The 16,414-nt window shown below is 32.6% G+C and overlaps 1 protein-coding gene across 5 annotated transcripts; it reads left to right on the top strand.

Moving 5' to 3' along the window:
• The first annotated feature begins 3,542 nt into the window (after positions 1-3,542).
• Positions 3,543-15,765, top strand: LOC137808659 (lysine-specific demethylase JMJ13). Of its 5 annotated transcripts, none has more exons than XM_068609901.2 (11): positions 3,543-4,054; positions 5,489-5,837; positions 8,635-8,791; positions 8,878-9,097; positions 11,522-11,575; positions 11,655-11,734; positions 12,190-12,467; positions 12,593-12,988; positions 13,574-13,929; positions 14,013-14,294; positions 14,709-15,765. In XM_068609901.2, the coding sequence occupies exons 2-11, from the start codon at positions 5,513-5,515 to the stop codon at positions 14,991-14,993; spliced, it is 2,433 nt and encodes an 810-aa protein (XP_068466002.1). In that variant the 5' UTR covers positions 3,543-4,054; positions 5,489-5,512; the 3' UTR covers positions 14,994-15,765. The 5 variants fall into 5 exon arrangements, with proteins under 5 accessions (XP_068466002.1, XP_090156009.1, XP_068466001.1 ...); XM_090299883.1 differs by having other exon boundaries at positions 3,640-4,054; positions 8,635-8,808; positions 8,906-9,097; XM_068609900.2 differs by lacking the exon at positions 3,543-4,054 and adding an exon at positions 5,209-5,371.
• The last annotated feature ends 649 nt before the right edge of the window (positions 15,766-16,414 follow it).

The following is a 16,414-nucleotide window of genomic DNA, read 5'->3' as shown; positions in this document are numbered from 1 at the left end:
TTTTTATAAAGGTTTTCAAGCTTTGTTGATAAAGTTTCAAGTGGAAATTCATTTACAAAAGATTATTCAAGCTCAAGTTAGTAAGAGTTTAGATAAATATGTCAAAAATATTTAGTGAGTGGGAATGAGTTAAGTTAGTACTCTCTAGAGAATAAAGATATATTTGTAGGCTATTGAGCCTGAATTGATATTCAAATACAAGTCATTAAGGTATTAAGTTGTCTAGTCTATTGAGTTTATATGTAGTCTTTTTCCTAACCATGAGGACTTTACCTCCGTGTATGAGTTATTCTTCAAAGAATTCGACATGTTGTTTCCTTTATCTCCTTTTGAGAATAGAATGCTTACTGCCATGAATGTGGATCTCAGTCAACTTCACCCGAATAGTTGGACCCTTGGATACGACCTATTGGAATAAGGAGGCAAGATCAGTGACTTGCTCTGTATGTTGTGGTGGTAAATTTGTTGGGACTATCTTGGTGCAAAATGGCGATATGCTCGTGGAGAGCCTGCATATTGTCATGGTGGACTTGCATCACATTATGATGCTAATTTCATAGGAGTTACAAGTTCTTATTAAACTTATCTTGCTTGCCTACGATGGCGTGTTGGACGTTGACTTCATTCCTATTGAGAATAGTCTCTAAGGTTGTGTTTGGATTGGAGAGAAGATTTGTTGATAATAAAGTAAGGTTGTTTGGATTGGAGTATGTAAGAGTAGATTTATGAGGAAAGTTTATTGAATTTTGTAAATGTTGTGTGAAATTTTTTTATTTTTTTTAAAGGTATAAAATGTAAATTTATAAATTTATTTTTATTTTAAAAAATATATAAATAATAATAAAATAAATAATTATTTTATATAATTATTTATTTTAATTAATACTATTATTATATAAATAACTATATTTTTGTAGTATTATTAATTATTATTATTATTATTTATTTTTATTATTAATATTATTATATATTTGATACAAATAAAATTAAGAATAATTTTGACTTTTTAATGTATTATGTAAATTTTTAATAATTATAAAATATATAATTATGATAATATATATTTTGACTTGATAGATATAATAAATTATAAAATAATATATAATAATTTATTTATTATAAATTAATTTTAACTAAATAAAAAATAATAATTTTAATTAATTAATAATTTTAATTTTATTATTAGTATTATTATTTAGTTATATTTATTCTTTATAATTATTTATTATAATTATTATTTTATATATTTATTAATATTTTTTATTATTTTAATAATACTAATTATTTTTATATTATATTATATAATTAATTGTATTTATTTTATCATAATAAAATATTAATAAATTAATAATATGAAAATATAAACTTATATATATTAAAAAATATAATTCAAAATCTTATAAATATATATTTAATTACATATAATCAGTTTCTTCACAAATCTTCACAAATGTAGAAAGAAAAGTTGTCAATTTTTTTTTCTCCTTTTTTGCTTTTAAATAATATTTTATTCATTGAAATTTGTGTATTTTGCGACATTCTGCGCTTGCAAGAATCCACACATTTCCGTCGTGGAAAACAAACAAAGCCTAAGTGAGCTTTGAAAGCATCAACGGAAGATGGATCCATATCGCAATATGATAATTTTGACGTCATAATTTGACTTCTAGTCAATATCATAAGAGTTGTAATTTGAGAATAGTTTTACCTAGGTCGTACGTTGAATACTAAATGTTTTTACCAAAGCTGAGATGCAACCGTCAAAGATGAATTGGAAGTGGCCTTAAGAAGACCGAGCTTTAGTCGAGTTAATTTTTATTCAAAATGATTGTCAAACTTTGTTGATGAAGCCATGAGTAGAGAATCATTATCGAAAGATTTTATGGCGTTTAAATTAGTAAAATCTTAGAGAAATATATAAAAAATATTTAATAATTAAGAATGAATAGTAATTCTTATATAATAAAACTATATTTATAAACTATTAAGTCTATTATATTACTAGATATTAGGTTGTCTAGTTTATTCTAAGATAATTTTTAAATTAATCTCAATTATTCAAACTTATATATGATTTTATCCGATTCTTACATACGATCTCAGAAATAATATAATCTTCTTAAATTATTTTAGTAATGGAAAGTACAATCATAAATTTTAATCATATAAAATAAATATTGATCTAATTAATTATTAAGAGTAAAATACTAAAAAGTAACAAACACCAAAAAAGGATGTGATACTCTGTTTGGGACGCGGAGTCCTTGAATGGTTCCACGCTAGTCTCGTGTAAAAACCAAATCGTATTTTCCATCTCATAACTCAACCTCCACATTTACCAAAATACCCTTTAAGCTAACATTGCTATTACTCGCGCGCCAATAAATGCCACGAATTATAACGGTAGTGCCATCATGATACGAAACGCCAACGCGTATCAGAAGCGCGTTTTGGACAACAAAAACAACTTTTTTGTTTTGAACCGTACCCACCTTCCAACTACCGCTACGTCCTCACGTTTCTCGTCGGAATTTATTTAAATTAAGCCAAACACTCATTACTCAATATTTCGTTTTCATATAGCTTATTAATATTTGCAAACTATAAAGCTCGTACACACGCATCTTAAATGATGTGTCTATATCTATGTAGTACAGACACTGACACTGACACACTTATATGCTGACATAAACATGAAGATACGTAAAATTTCTAAAATATAGGACACGGGGACACAGATCTTTATATTATATAATTATGAATTATATAAATTGACAATAAATATTTACATGCACAAGTATGTTTCATATTATTTTTTTGGAGCAGAAAGATGTTTTTCATGACTGATTCACAAGGATTTGTTTCTTATTTTTATAATCATAATAATAATTTATATAATAAAGTTTGAATTTTTAAAAAATTAATATATTTTTCCTTTTTAAAATTGTGTTAGAACCTTACTAGAATTGTCATAAATCTAACAATTATACTTTTTGAATTGAACACTTCACGGATACGTGTCCTATAGGTGTCATCATACGAGTGTCGGTGTCCGATATTGGACATGGACACGCCATTTAAGAGGAGTGTCTGAACTTCATAAGTCTATATCGAACATATATTCGTAGGATACTTGTAAAACACATCGGTGAAGTGTTAAATCCAAAAGATATTTGTTGAATTTTTGACAATTTTAGAGAATTTATTAATATTTGGAACCTATAAAATTCGTACAGGTCTCTTAAATGGTATGTGCGTATCAGAAATATATTCTAACACGGTTTTAACATAATTTTAAAAGCAAAAAATATATTATTTTTTTAAAAATTTAAACTTATTATATAATTTTTTATTATTATTATAAAAAAATAAAAGCAAATTATTTTAAACTATAATAAAAAATAATTTTTTTATTAAAAAAATTAAAATATAGTTATGTATATATTTTTATTGTAATTTATATAATTTAAAATTATATAATATATAAATGTATATTTCCGTATTTAAATTTTAAGAGGTTATATATCGTGTATGAGTGTATCTGCTAGGTAATTTGAAACATATATTATAATAATAATATAATAAAACTATAAAATAGTGTCCCTCTCTTTTACCTTTTTTTTTTGGTTTTTTAAGCATTCCCTTTTACCCCTTCTCTCTCTCATACCCACTGTTTTCTCTCATTCGCCTGAAAAATCTGTTCACCGACCGGAAAACTGATTTTATTTCCGGCGATTTGTCGCCGTTACGGAGGAAGATTATTGTTGCCTACTGATTCAACTGGTTACATTTTCTCACAATTTTCTGAGTTTGGTTGTACAAAGCTTTGGATCTCTCGGAAACCTGGTTTCCACCTTGTACTCGTCGTGTTGGGAGAATGTGGCGAGGCTTAATGTCCTTCACGACTCGCTCTTAATTTGTAGTCTGTGATCTAGGGTTTGGCTTGGCGAATTGCATTCGTGATTGTTTCATTCCTCTCTTTTTTTTTGTGTGAAGTTTTTCTTCCAAGTGAACGAAGACGGAGCCCTATAGGGAGCGATTTCGTAATGAAGTGGTAGGTCGATCGTGCTTTCTGGAAATATCTTTCCGTGTAATTTTGGTGTTTTGATCAATTACATTTATTCAAACTCTGTGAAGTGCGTTTTGTTCTGGTTTGTCGTTCAGATCCCGGGCATTGTTCCATCTCCGGCGGTTCGGACTCCATTGGTCGTGCTTTTTTTTTTTTTATGTTACGGTGAATATGAATTTTCCAGTATCACTTTGTAATTTGATTTTTCCCGTGTTTCTTTATATATACTGTACAATTCTTGTCTTTTAGTTTCTCTATTTGGTTAGAGATTCGGAACTCGTCTCTGAAAATTTTAAGGAAAATGAAAATAAGAGAAAGGGACTCGTGTGTTATTTCTCCCCGTCTTTCTATAGTAGGATTTTAAAGGATTATGTTCCGTCAAGGATTAATAATGTTTTTGACTAGAACTTCTTTCTGCTTTGGTTCATTGCATTCCGTGTAGATGTTCGATACCTCCTTTTGTTTATTTGCTTATTTTAAGGTTGGGGGAATGATGATGTTTAGAAGAGGACACTGTTCAAATTTCAGCGCGTGCATTCGTTGAATTTTCTTATTTGTTTATGTTTATTGAAAAGTAGTTTTCTGTTAACCATATTTGGGGTTTCGGTTCGCTAAATTCCGATATAATTCTCATGCTTCTGTTTGACAAAATCTCCAAGTCGGCGGTGCGGTCATTCAGTCGGTGGGTCAATTTTTGTTGTCTTAGCGGTTCGTACTTAAAGTTGTGGACTTCTGTTTGGCCCAGGGTGGAGTCCTGACGTAACTTTCATACTGTTTTTGACTTTCAGTGCCCCGCAACTAACACCTTAGGCATCTAGTTTTTGACTCCTCAATGGTAATTTGCCAAAGTGAGATAGCACTCTGTGGGCCATAGATTTTTTTTTCCTTTTTCTTTTAAATTACATTCTTTTTTGTGTGGGGACGGGTTATTTTAACATGTTGGATTTGGACTCTTTTGAAGTAGGGAAGTATGCAAAGTAAGAAACTCAGAATGTATTGATTTGAATTAAAGTAAGTACCTCAGTAGTAATCACTTTAAATTAATTGTGGATGTACTCGTGTTTTCTCATTTTATTCATCTTTTCACTTTAGGGAGGGTTAAAATCCTAACTTGTTTATGTTTTGAAGAACATTCCTTTCTCTCTCTATTTGTCCAAGTAGAGAGTTGATGCATCATAAGTAGTTTATGCATTGACACCTCTTTTTTTTTATTGATAATGAATTAGAGTGCAATGCTTTCTTATTTCACCATAATTCAGACTTCCAATGATGCTTTTATTGTATTTCTTTTTTCAGTTTATTGTGAGTAGATGGAACTCATGAGTTTCACTTGGTTCATATACTTGTGGTTTTGTGCATACCGTATGTCCTATTTACTTACTTGCTGATTTGGGTGTTAAATGATGAAACAACTAATAGGTGGGAGGAAGAGTACGTTCATCCATGGAAGCTAGAAATGGGTTAGAATATTTGAAACATAAAAGGCTTCAGCGAGCAAAATCTGCTACTGCCAGTGCCACTGCAACAAATATTGCTAACATGATGAACAGAAGTGGAGGAGATGCTCTTAGAGGTTCTGCATCATATAGTATGAGGTTGCACGCTGATGCAGGTAGTTTTTCCCAGCGGAAGGTGGATAAGTTTGACACAAGTGATCTGGCATGGACTGAGAAAATTCCAGAGTGTCCTGTATATCATCCAACGAAGGAGGAATTTGATGATCCCTTGCTTTATTTACAAAGAATAGCTCCCGAAGCTTCTAAATATGGTATGAGTGTGCCCTATTGAATCTATGATTTACTTTGTATTCAATTTAAGATTTTGAGTTGATATGGTTAACTTGGGTTTCTTAGATGTATAAGACTGGCATTGCACTACCTCACTTCATAAGCTGATGAGAAGCTCCTGTGTAATAGCGAAAAACATAAGTGATAGGGTAGTTTGCTATTCCAAACTAGCCATTTTATGGCCTTAGATGTCTTCATTCTTGAATTCGATATTCTACCATTTATTTTAGTGTAACTATATTTTACACCAAAAGAATAATGAATTCTGATCTGTTTGTACTTGATAATTAAGAAAAAGTTTTAACCTGCTGAAATTTTAAAGCTGTTTTTAGTTGTCAGTAATCATAAAACACTTTCTGTTTAAAAATGAAAGTAGAAACTGGATGTACCTTCACGAACGTGGGTATCAAGACCCTTTCTTAGAATTTTGTTTTCTTCCTGCTGTTAATATTGGGCCCATTCTCCAAGTTTGCTTGCTGCATCCTTCACTTTTATTGGCACATAAACGAGAAGAAGAATTTAGTAATTAGGAAAAAGAAAGTTAAAATTACATCTTAGAAATGAAAGTTTTTCTTGCATGCTATGTATCTAACTCTCATTGAGATGTGATAATAAAAAATATTAAGCTTTTTTCTTGTAGAAGTCCTTAAACACCCTATCTCAGCACCATAGTTTAATCTTAAGAGTGAAAGATAATGCATTGTGATTTTGTGACAACAATATCATCATGAAAGGACAAAGGTGTAGAACATGGTTGAATATTGGGACTGTATTCGCAAATTTTCATCTTTGTTTCTTTATTAATATATTAAGGTTAGCGAACTCTTCTTAGCTTTTTGTTTCCTTTTCCTCTCACACATGTTCTTCTCTTATTTTGTAATAAATTCTTTTTTTATATAAATAGCATATTAGTTGTATCATTCAATCATAGATTTGACTAGGGTGTTTTTATGGAGGTTTCAAATTTGAAACAGTTTCTCATATATGGCAAGTTGAGCGAAGTGATGAAAATCCACCTATGAGAAGTACAACTGACATTTGCTGAATTTACATCAATTATGCCAAGATTTTAATTTTTGATTTTCTAATTATCATTCTCCTTTTCAAAAGAGTAACATCATTTTCCAAATTTGTTTTTCTTTCATTAATTATGATACCTGAAAACCTACTGTCTAATCTAATCCCATTGAACCCAATGCAATTTAAATGCATTTGTGATTCACCTTTTCTTGGTTGAGAATCTAGATTCTAGGTTGGATTCCATGGAAGAATTAATGCGATTGTATTGTCTAACGATAGCTTTCTTTTCATTCTTGTCTTGGGTGGGTACTTCATTTTTTATATCCCGGTATGTATCATTTTGGTTTCCCTTGTGTTGACCTTTCCATTTTGGTAAGTTTCCCTTTGGTGGTGGTGGGATTCTTTTTTCCCATGTTTTGTGTGAGAAATAACATAAATTTCTTGGTTGAGTATTCAATACTTTAGCGTTAGTGATTTCCTCAATGGTGTTGAATGAGTCTCTATTTCCTTCATCACCATATTTTTTGTTTGGAAGCTATGCTATTCCTTTTCTTATCCAGCTATTCACTTTGGTTGTAACACGTTATCTGTAACAGGGATGACTTTGGTTTCTTCTGTGCCTTTGAGCTTTCAACTACTATTAAGCACTTCATTAGTTTGCTAGAACACTTCTCATTTGAGTGAGCATGTTAATTTTACATGCTAAAACTTGTGCTGCTAACGCCTTTAAAATTATTAAAAGTGAGTGCCATGTTTTTATCTGTTTTGTATGCTTACCTTTAATAAACATTTCATTTTAAGTGAGCATGTTAATTTTCCCTTGTTCACTGCACTGATACCTCCTAAGTTAATTCAATAGTATCTTATGTTCTTTGCATTAGTGTAAATATAGAAAGACACAAATTGTTAAATAGCCTAAGGCGCACCAGTCATGATGTTTTACTTTTATTTCTAACTCAATTCTTTTTCTTTTCTTCATTTCATTCACTTATCTTATAGTTGATAATATAAGGTAAAGAGTAATTACATTTAATGAATGTAATCTAGAGGTTCAGGAATTTATACTTGCCTGCATTTATAGTCCAAAGAGGATATTTGATGTGGTTGGGTTTCATTCAATCCTGAAAATTAGAGCCTTTGCTTTTGCAAGCTAGAAGGTTGTGTTTGAATATTACAGTGTGATTCAAATACTTTCTTGTCTGCCTTACAAATTGGAGTGTTTGAAGCCTTGTATTTAAACAGTGATCTGGTTTTCCTCAGACCCGTGTTTTGAGGATGGTACTCAAATATAATATATTTAAGTGTTAGCCTTATCTAGGCTTTTGGAAACCAAATACTTGAATATTATGAGGTGGAATAAAGGCTCTTTCAAAATTCAAAAGCTCTCTATAGCCCAAATAATTGAATTCTTTGATGTATCCCTTGAGTACCGAAGTTGTTTACTTGAATACATGCTTTCAATATGTTAATTTTAGCTCAAAATACACTTATATTTGGGCTTTATTTCTTTTGGGATTCAACTATAAGTTCATACGGTTGCTATTTTTCTTAGAAAGGTTACAAGTTCTTAATTCTAATTCTCTTTATGAAGTTGTTGGTCTTGATCTCTAACCATTATTTCAAGTTTTTCATTTCACTATTGTTTAGATGTGGTTAAATCTTTTACATGAGCCATGTATCTTTGGAAATCGGACATTTGATTTATGAGGAACCTATTGAGTGATTGAATTAAAGCTTAACTCCATTTGAATCCATTAGGTATATGCAAGATTATTTCACCTTTGAGTGCTTCTGTTCCTGCTGGGGTTGTTTTAATGAGGGAACAAGCAGGGTTCAAGTTTACAACTAGAGTGCAGCCCCTTCGTCTTGCTGAATGGGATACCGAAGACAAAGTGGTTTTTTTCATGAGTGGGATGTCAGTTTTCTTTCTGTGTATGTCATTGTTGTAATTTCTGTTATCTTTATCACTTTTGGATTTTGATATGGTTGTAAATAATTCAGAAATTATACATTTCGTGATTTTGAAAAGATGGCGAACAAGTCTTTTGCACAAAGATATTGCAGTGCTGGATGTCTTCCTGCCACATACTTGGAGAAAGAATTTTGGAGTGAAATTGGTTGTGGGAAGATGGAAACGGTTGAATATGCATGTGACGTTGATGGTAGTGCCTTTTCATCTTTGCCCACTGATCAACTTGCGAAAAGCAAATGGAATTTGAAGGTTTTAATTCAACTAGTCTCTTTGTTTTTCTTTAAATTTTATGTTCCTTTCCTTGTTTACTTCTCTCATTTACTTTTTTAACAGAAAAGTAATTATTACTAATAAAAGATGCTTCTTGCTATTGCTTTAACTCGACTGCCTTGTGATAGCTCTTAATTGCTCTTTCCTCATTGAATCACAATCAAACAAAACATTTTCCAATAATAAAATTTAGTATTTTAAGAAAAAAAATGTTTCTGGTTTTCCTTGTACATTTGACTGTAATCTATTTCTGCAAAATTCTGTTCTTAGAAAGTTTGTATCAGTTAATTGGCCACTGTTTCAGGTTGATGAAATGGGAATGAATAGCATGCATTTATTGACTTTATATGCCATTAAGTCATTATGTATTATTTACTAGTTTTCAGTTAGTTGCCTATCCTGGAAACAATGTACTATAGGTAATCCGAGCCAGAGGAGTGCATGTGGGACTCATAGGTACCGGACCAGAAAAAGAAGAATTAAGAATTAAAATGAGGATCCTGATCTTGCTGGTCAATTTGGCAGCAGCCTAAGGTTCGGAAAACAATAAAGGAAACCAAACTTTACAAGGATTCCGAGAGCCTTGCACCCTCCCGACATTTATGTCACTCTCCTCTCTTTTAATCAGGGTTATGATTCCCTGCATCCCGCTTTTTTTTCTCTTTTATACACCTTATAAATTTTGGGTGTATGTATATAGGATATAACTTTCCCTTATAATCTAATCTTCCTTTTTTCATATATATATAATATACATAAGCTGAGAAACAACTTTCACTTATTCTTTAATCACGTCCAAATTCAAGTATAATGAATTTCAAAATCACACCCTATTAGCGTGGTAGCCCACTTGTGTTGCTTTTCCATCTCATATGAGAAATTTAAGGCTCCTTTGATCAATAAGAATAAAGTGATGCTAGAAAGATAATGTCTCCTCCTTTGGACAGGAAGTACAATAGGCATCAACTCACATTCATAAATTGATTTAAATTGGGCTCTTTTTGACAAGGCCCTACTCCAAAATGCAAGGGACCTTCCTTCTTGCATGGAGGCTTTTGAATTCAACCTTGACTTAATAATTGATGCGGTTCTATTCTCACATAACATAAGCTTGAATATTTTCTATGATCATCCAAGTTTTATTCATCATGGTTCCCAATTCCACTAGTTCGTGTAATTTTACCTCAGCCCTAATATCTTCTCACAATCCATTTAAGAAAATCCATTCAAGAAAACACCCATAAGGTATTCTTGATCAAGTCACTTCAATGAGTCAGCATGCATATCCTTCAAATTGCTTGATGAATTCTTCAACAAAACATGTTTGTTTCAGGCTCAACAAGAGTTCAAAAGGATTCTGCATCATAGTGGGTTGAAATCTTTGAATAATCACTGTCTTGAACCCTTCCCAAGAAGGATTTGAGTTACAAGACTCCCACCAATGGAGCCGACTTATTGTCTTTCCCCCATAGCGAATAATATTGCCTGCATCCTTTCTTTAGGGGTGACACATTGGAATCTCGTGTTTCTTTCACTTGTGCTCCATTATCAGATGGGTCTTTTGACCCAACCCCCTCTGCTTCAGAATAGTCCTCCCAAACAACGACCTTTATCATGGATGCACTTCCCCTAATTTATCTTTCTCTATCTACATTATATCTTCAAGCATTCCATCCATCTTCTTGAACCTTCCATTTTGCAATTTTTTTGAGTTTCTTGCTCTTCCCTAGAAGCTGTGATAGCTTTTTGTGGGGAATTTTGTCGTGCTTTTGTTCTTGTCTCTGTTGTTGTAATTGTGCTCCCTGAATTGGGAGCTCTAATACCAGTTGATAGGTCCTAGACCAGAAAAGAAGAAATAAGAATGAAAATAAGGAATTTTTTTTATTAAGAATTGATTGGTGATCCTCCTGGCCAATTCGGCAAGCTTTATAGGGATTTCAAGAGCCCTACACCCTCCTGTAAGGTGGTTCCGTGAGTACTCTAAAAATACATATGTTCCCTTGCTCTCTTCCAATCCCCTACTTATAATGTTGTTTTAACTATCTATATCAGGTCTATGATTCCTGAATCTCTTTTTTTCTTTCGTACACCTTACGAATTTTGGGCCTAGACCTCTTATCAACAACCTTCAAAGAGGTTGGATCCACTCCTTCTTTTGAGCTCTCATCTTGGGTTGCTTGGCTGCTGAACATCCAAGCAATGCAGTTCCCTTGTTTACTATTGTAACTCGTTTTCAATTTTGTCCATGTTGATATATTCTTTTTTTGCACTTTTGATGAGATTTTTCGTTTCATTTGTTGGAACATGATATGATTTTTGTTTCGTTGTTTTCTTTTTTGTGAATGTGATCTAATAGTGTATTGTTGTTTAACTTGGTGAAGTACCTTTTTTTTATGATCTCAGAAATTTTCATGGTTGCCCAAGTCTATTTTGCGGCTCTTGGAAACATCAATTCCGGTATAACAGTTATTTTTCTCTGAATGACCAAAACTCATGTTTATGTTTGTTAATGACGTATTTTGGGGTTTTATTGCAGGGAGTAACAGAACCCATGCTATACATTGGAATGCTGTTTAGCATGTTTGCTTGGCACGTTGAAGATCATTATTTATACAGGTAAATGTTGCTTATTTTCTACATAACATCATCATAGGCTTAATGATGCTAAGGGTCTTGCTAACCAGTGTCTTGAAGGGCATCAGATAAGAGAGTAATAGGTAGACATTAAAAAATAAAATAAAAATTGGGCAACATGAAAGTAGAAAGATGTGAAGGAAAAATCTGAAAATGATTTATTAATCTGAAGAATACAAAACGGATGAAATCACTCCTATATATAGCCTTTATTACTTTTAATTCAGGAATGTCAAGAGACCAAAAAACTTACAATTCTCAAGAGTTAAGAATCTAATGCTAATATTAAATTCTATTAATTACAAACAGGCATTTGGAAATCATGGTAATGGTGCATCAATAGCATTTTTAATAAAAGCTTTCAAGTTTTTATAACTTTGGGCACTGGTTAGCATTTGCCACATGTTTTTTTAATCATATTTATATTGTTATGACAGCGTTAATTATCATCACTGTGGAGCATCAAAAACTTGGTATGGCATTCCAGGTCATGCAGCATTGGATTTTGAAAGGGTGGTGAGACAACACGTGTATACTAATGATATTTTGTCAACTGGTGGGGAAGACGGAGCCTTTGATGTTCTCCTGGGGAAAACAACTATGTTCCCACCAAATATTTTGTTGGAGCATGAAGTCCCTGTCTACAAGGCTGTTCAAAATCCAGGGGATTACGTAATAACTTTCCCCAGAGCATATCATGCTGGCTTTAGTCATGGTAAGATTTATTTGCATATATTCAGTACATTTTAGTTCCAAAGCATATGTAAAACTTGGTGTTCCCACAGTCCAACCCACTTATTGTATCAAATACATAATTTATATATTTCCATCAAATTTTAGGTTTCAACTGTGGAGAAGCAGTGAATTTTGCAATTGGTGATTGGTTTCCTTTAGGGGCTATTGCTAGTCAAAGATATGCACTTCTTCACAGGGTTCCTTTGCTGCCCCACGAAGAACTTTTATGCAAAGAAGCAATGCTTTTGTATGCAACATTAACACTTGAAGATTCAGACATTTCCCCTGAAGATTTGTTATCTCGTAATTGTGTTAAGATTTCTTTTGTTAATTTGATGCGCTTTCAACATTGTGCTCGTTGGCTCTTGATGAAATCAAGGGCATGTAGAAGTGTTTCTTCACATTCCCAAGGTACAATTCTCTGTAGCCTCTGCAAACGGGACTGCTATATAGCTTATGTTGACTGTAAATGTCACGAGCATCCAGTATGCCTTCGCCATGGTAAGCTTTTGTCAATGCTTTTTACTAATATAGACAGTTTGAGTTTGCTCAAGTTAGGTAATGAAGTGCTTATTTGATATTATCATTTTCTGTTCCCAAGATAGGTTTAGAAACGAGTGCTTAGAGAGAAAGTTGGGCTGCAACCTAATAACCTACACCTACTGTTAAAAAATAGTACAATTTTAGCTAGTTTAAACACGTGTGGAGAAGACCTTAGAAGGCCTTAGTCAGGGAGTAGATCACATGAAGGTAGCCGAATTACTAGAGGCAAACAACTGGGAAAATTTATAGGTTAGACTGTCAAAGATTTTTTCTAAAAACCACAATATGATAAAAATCTATTGTGTTTAATTTATTTAGCCGACCCTATGTAGGTGGAAAAGCTTCGTTGTATTTATTTTTTGGTTGTTACATAAATAGTCAATTTCTTCATTCCATATATTGTGCATAATAACAAGATAAGCATTACATTTTTCTCTTCCTCAGATTAAATATGTAATGAGGTGACTTTTCAATTTGATTAAATCATGCACTCCTGTTTAGTGATGCAGTTTTATGTTTTTAAATGTGATAATCTGGATATAGAATCTCTTGACTTCACCTGTGGGACCAAACGCACACTTTATCTTAGGGAAGATACTTCAGACATGGAAGCTGCGGCCAAGAGATTTGAGCAGGAAGATGGAATTTTGAAAGAGATACTTGAGCAAATGAAAAGTGAAAAAAACATCTATTCATGCCCTTTGTCAAACATGTTCCAGATGGCTGAGGCTAATGGATATACACCTTATTGTGAGGTGAAATTTGATTCTGTTACTAATTTTTGTACCAACCCAAAGCTGTCAACAAATAATCAAGAGCGTATACGAAGTCAATTTGTTTCTAGACCTGAAGTATCTTCTGCTGCATCTACGCTATGTTCTCTTTCCAAACCTCCTATCGTAAGTCATTGTCTATGGGTGATATTATGATTTGCATATTCCTGCATCAGGAGTCATATTTTTTCTCCTTATTCTTATTGCAGGATGAGGTGCATGCTAACTTTAAATTAGGTAGTCCTGATTCTGAAGAGAATTGTGGAATATCCAATAATGCTTCTGACTCTTATCAATCCCCTGCTCGGTATGAATGCCCTGATAAATCTATGGGCAATGTGCATAGATTGGAGAAGAAGAAGCTCATTGTGGATAACAAGAGTGATGATTCAGATTCAGATGTTTTTTGGGTTAAGCGCCGTTCTTCTCTTAAGGCGGCGGAGAGGAGAAATATAAGCGGTGCTACGTTTTCAACAAATTCTGTACAGCAGGTATTGTTACATAATTTGAACTACTATTTTTAAAAATGACTTTTAGATATGTAAGTCAGTCTAAAAGTTTTAACAATGTCAACCAATAAAAAATCATCATCGGTATTTCGTAAGTGAACGATCTGTTGTTTATTCTAATAATTGTGCAGACTAAACTAGTCACCAATTGAGTACATCATTACTTTAATGTAAAATAATTGTGGCACAAGGATTTGTGTTATTTTTTTAGTATAAAAATGATAATATGCTAAACATTGATTGGTCTAGTCGAAATATCTTGTGCAGATAAGGTCTAGCCAAGAATTTAGCCTTTCAGGTGTACTTGTTTCAGCATTCTCTGTCACCATCTAGTTTTTTTCTGCACGAATGCATTAGCCATGATGACATATAATATTATTGTGCGTATATGAGCAGGAACTCAAACAGTTGAAGAAAGACCTTCGCGATGGAAGGAGTGTGCCAGCAGTAGATATGAGCAAAAGAAAGGAAACGAGTTACAAATTTAGTGGCGGCAAGGTTAATGGTGAAATATCCTCGAGGGACAAATTTGCTAGGGGAAATAACATTCACGTATCCGTAAGATATAAGAAGGGAAGTAATGAGGAAGTTAGTAGACGACGACATCATTGCCACACAGATAGGTTGCTGCATTCCATAGAGGTTGCTCCAAAGCGCTTTAAAGCTCAGAGAGCAGATTGAATTGAACTGAGACCAGGCTAATTCTCCCGCACCAGATCAATTGTGATCCGCAAACACCTGCACAAAAAATGTCTATTTTACCCTTAATTTTCTGGATATCTATATCCGCAACATAGATTAGGTAATTCTGGATATGCAAATCCAGAACTGAGATGTGCTTTCTGGATTTGACCATCCGCAACACAGGAATGTCTTCCGGATGCTAAAATCTAGAAGCTTTTTTTCATTATGGATGCAAAAATCCAGAAAAGATGACAAGGACAAGTTCGGGTTCTAAAGAAAATGAAGAATGCAGATCACAATTGATCTGGTGCAGGGAGAATTAGTGCTGAGACAATCAACACTCTGACTTTTCTAACTTCTTTAAAAGCTAAATGGGCTTTCAATCAACACTCTGACTTTTCTAACTTCTTTAAAAGCTAAATGGGCTTTCTAACAACAGCCAAAATCCTGGAAGCAATGCCAAACAGTTAACCAAATAGATAAGAATACATATTCTTTGTGCAGGCCTCACATTTGGCAATCTGCATGACAAGGTGATCCTTTTCAGCGATCTAGAGCATAGAATTGTGTTTGTGATTTAAGTGTAAATGATTTTTATTTTTTTTCTGATAAGTCGTTTAGGTCAATTTAGGGACTCTGGTCCCCCTATTGTTTTCTCAATTCAGTGCATCAGCCTCTTGTTGATTTTGTGACGTTCATTCATTCTTTTTGTAGCCATCTACCTAGGACTACTGGAATAAAGTTCAGAGAAATTCCTCATTTCTTCTAATTCCCGTTCTTTTCTTTTTTATGGTTTCTTCAATTTGCATCGTTGTCGACAATTAGGATATTTTTAATGTTAGTTTTTGTTATGTTAATGAGAAGAAATCGTCATAATTATTGATTATGCTAGAATTTCTCATTATGTAAATTTCATTTTCGTTCTGTATCATTTGTTACATGACATTTGTCATACTTGAAAATAGGAGGAAATGTAAAGAAAACATAGTGATTTGGTATAGTAATTTCCAATATTTTCAATTGCAACTCCAACTATAACTAATAAGCTATTATCACATTTATGGATTCAACATGACATTATCAACACAGTACATTTAAAAAACAAGATGACACAGGAAAATAAAAGAATACAGTTTCAACAAGTTATAACACATAAAAGCATCATATGGACTGTTCAAGTAAGAACAAATGTTTTGAACCAAGCAAAAAATTCAATTGGACAAACTGATCCATTTTTGTACTCATCTCTTAAAAATCTATTTATTTAAATTTAGTTTTTATTTTGATTCATATTTTATAATATTTTCAGATCAGATTTTCATTTATTTAAACAGATTTTAAAAATTAAAAAAAAATCTGAATATCCAATTTTAAAATATTCTCTCTCTCTCAGTCTCTTCTGAATTTCATTTGCTCCA

This window comes from Phaseolus vulgaris, chromosome 3 (assembly GCF_051622355.1).
Source record: "Phaseolus vulgaris cultivar YP4 chromosome 3, ASM5162235v1, whole genome shotgun sequence".
NCBI lineage: Eukaryota > Viridiplantae > Streptophyta > Magnoliopsida > Fabales > Fabaceae > Phaseolus > Phaseolus vulgaris.
The sequence above is the reverse complement of the archived record's forward strand: the minus strand, read 5'-3'. Positions and strand labels throughout refer to the sequence as shown.

Excerpts from the sequence above, each read along its gene's own strand:
- LOC137808659 (XM_068609900.2), top strand. The coding sequence starts at position 5,336 with ATGATGCTTTTATTGTATTTCTTTTTTCAGTTTATT. Across the intron at positions 11,576-11,654 it reads TCTTGGAAACATCAATTCCG|GGAGTAACAGAACCCATGCT; the intron begins GTATAACAGTTA and ends GTTTTATTGCAG. Across the intron at positions 12,468-12,592 it reads TCATGCTGGCTTTAGTCATG|GTTTCAACTGTGGAGAAGCA; the intron begins GTAAGATTTATT and ends ATCAAATTTTAG.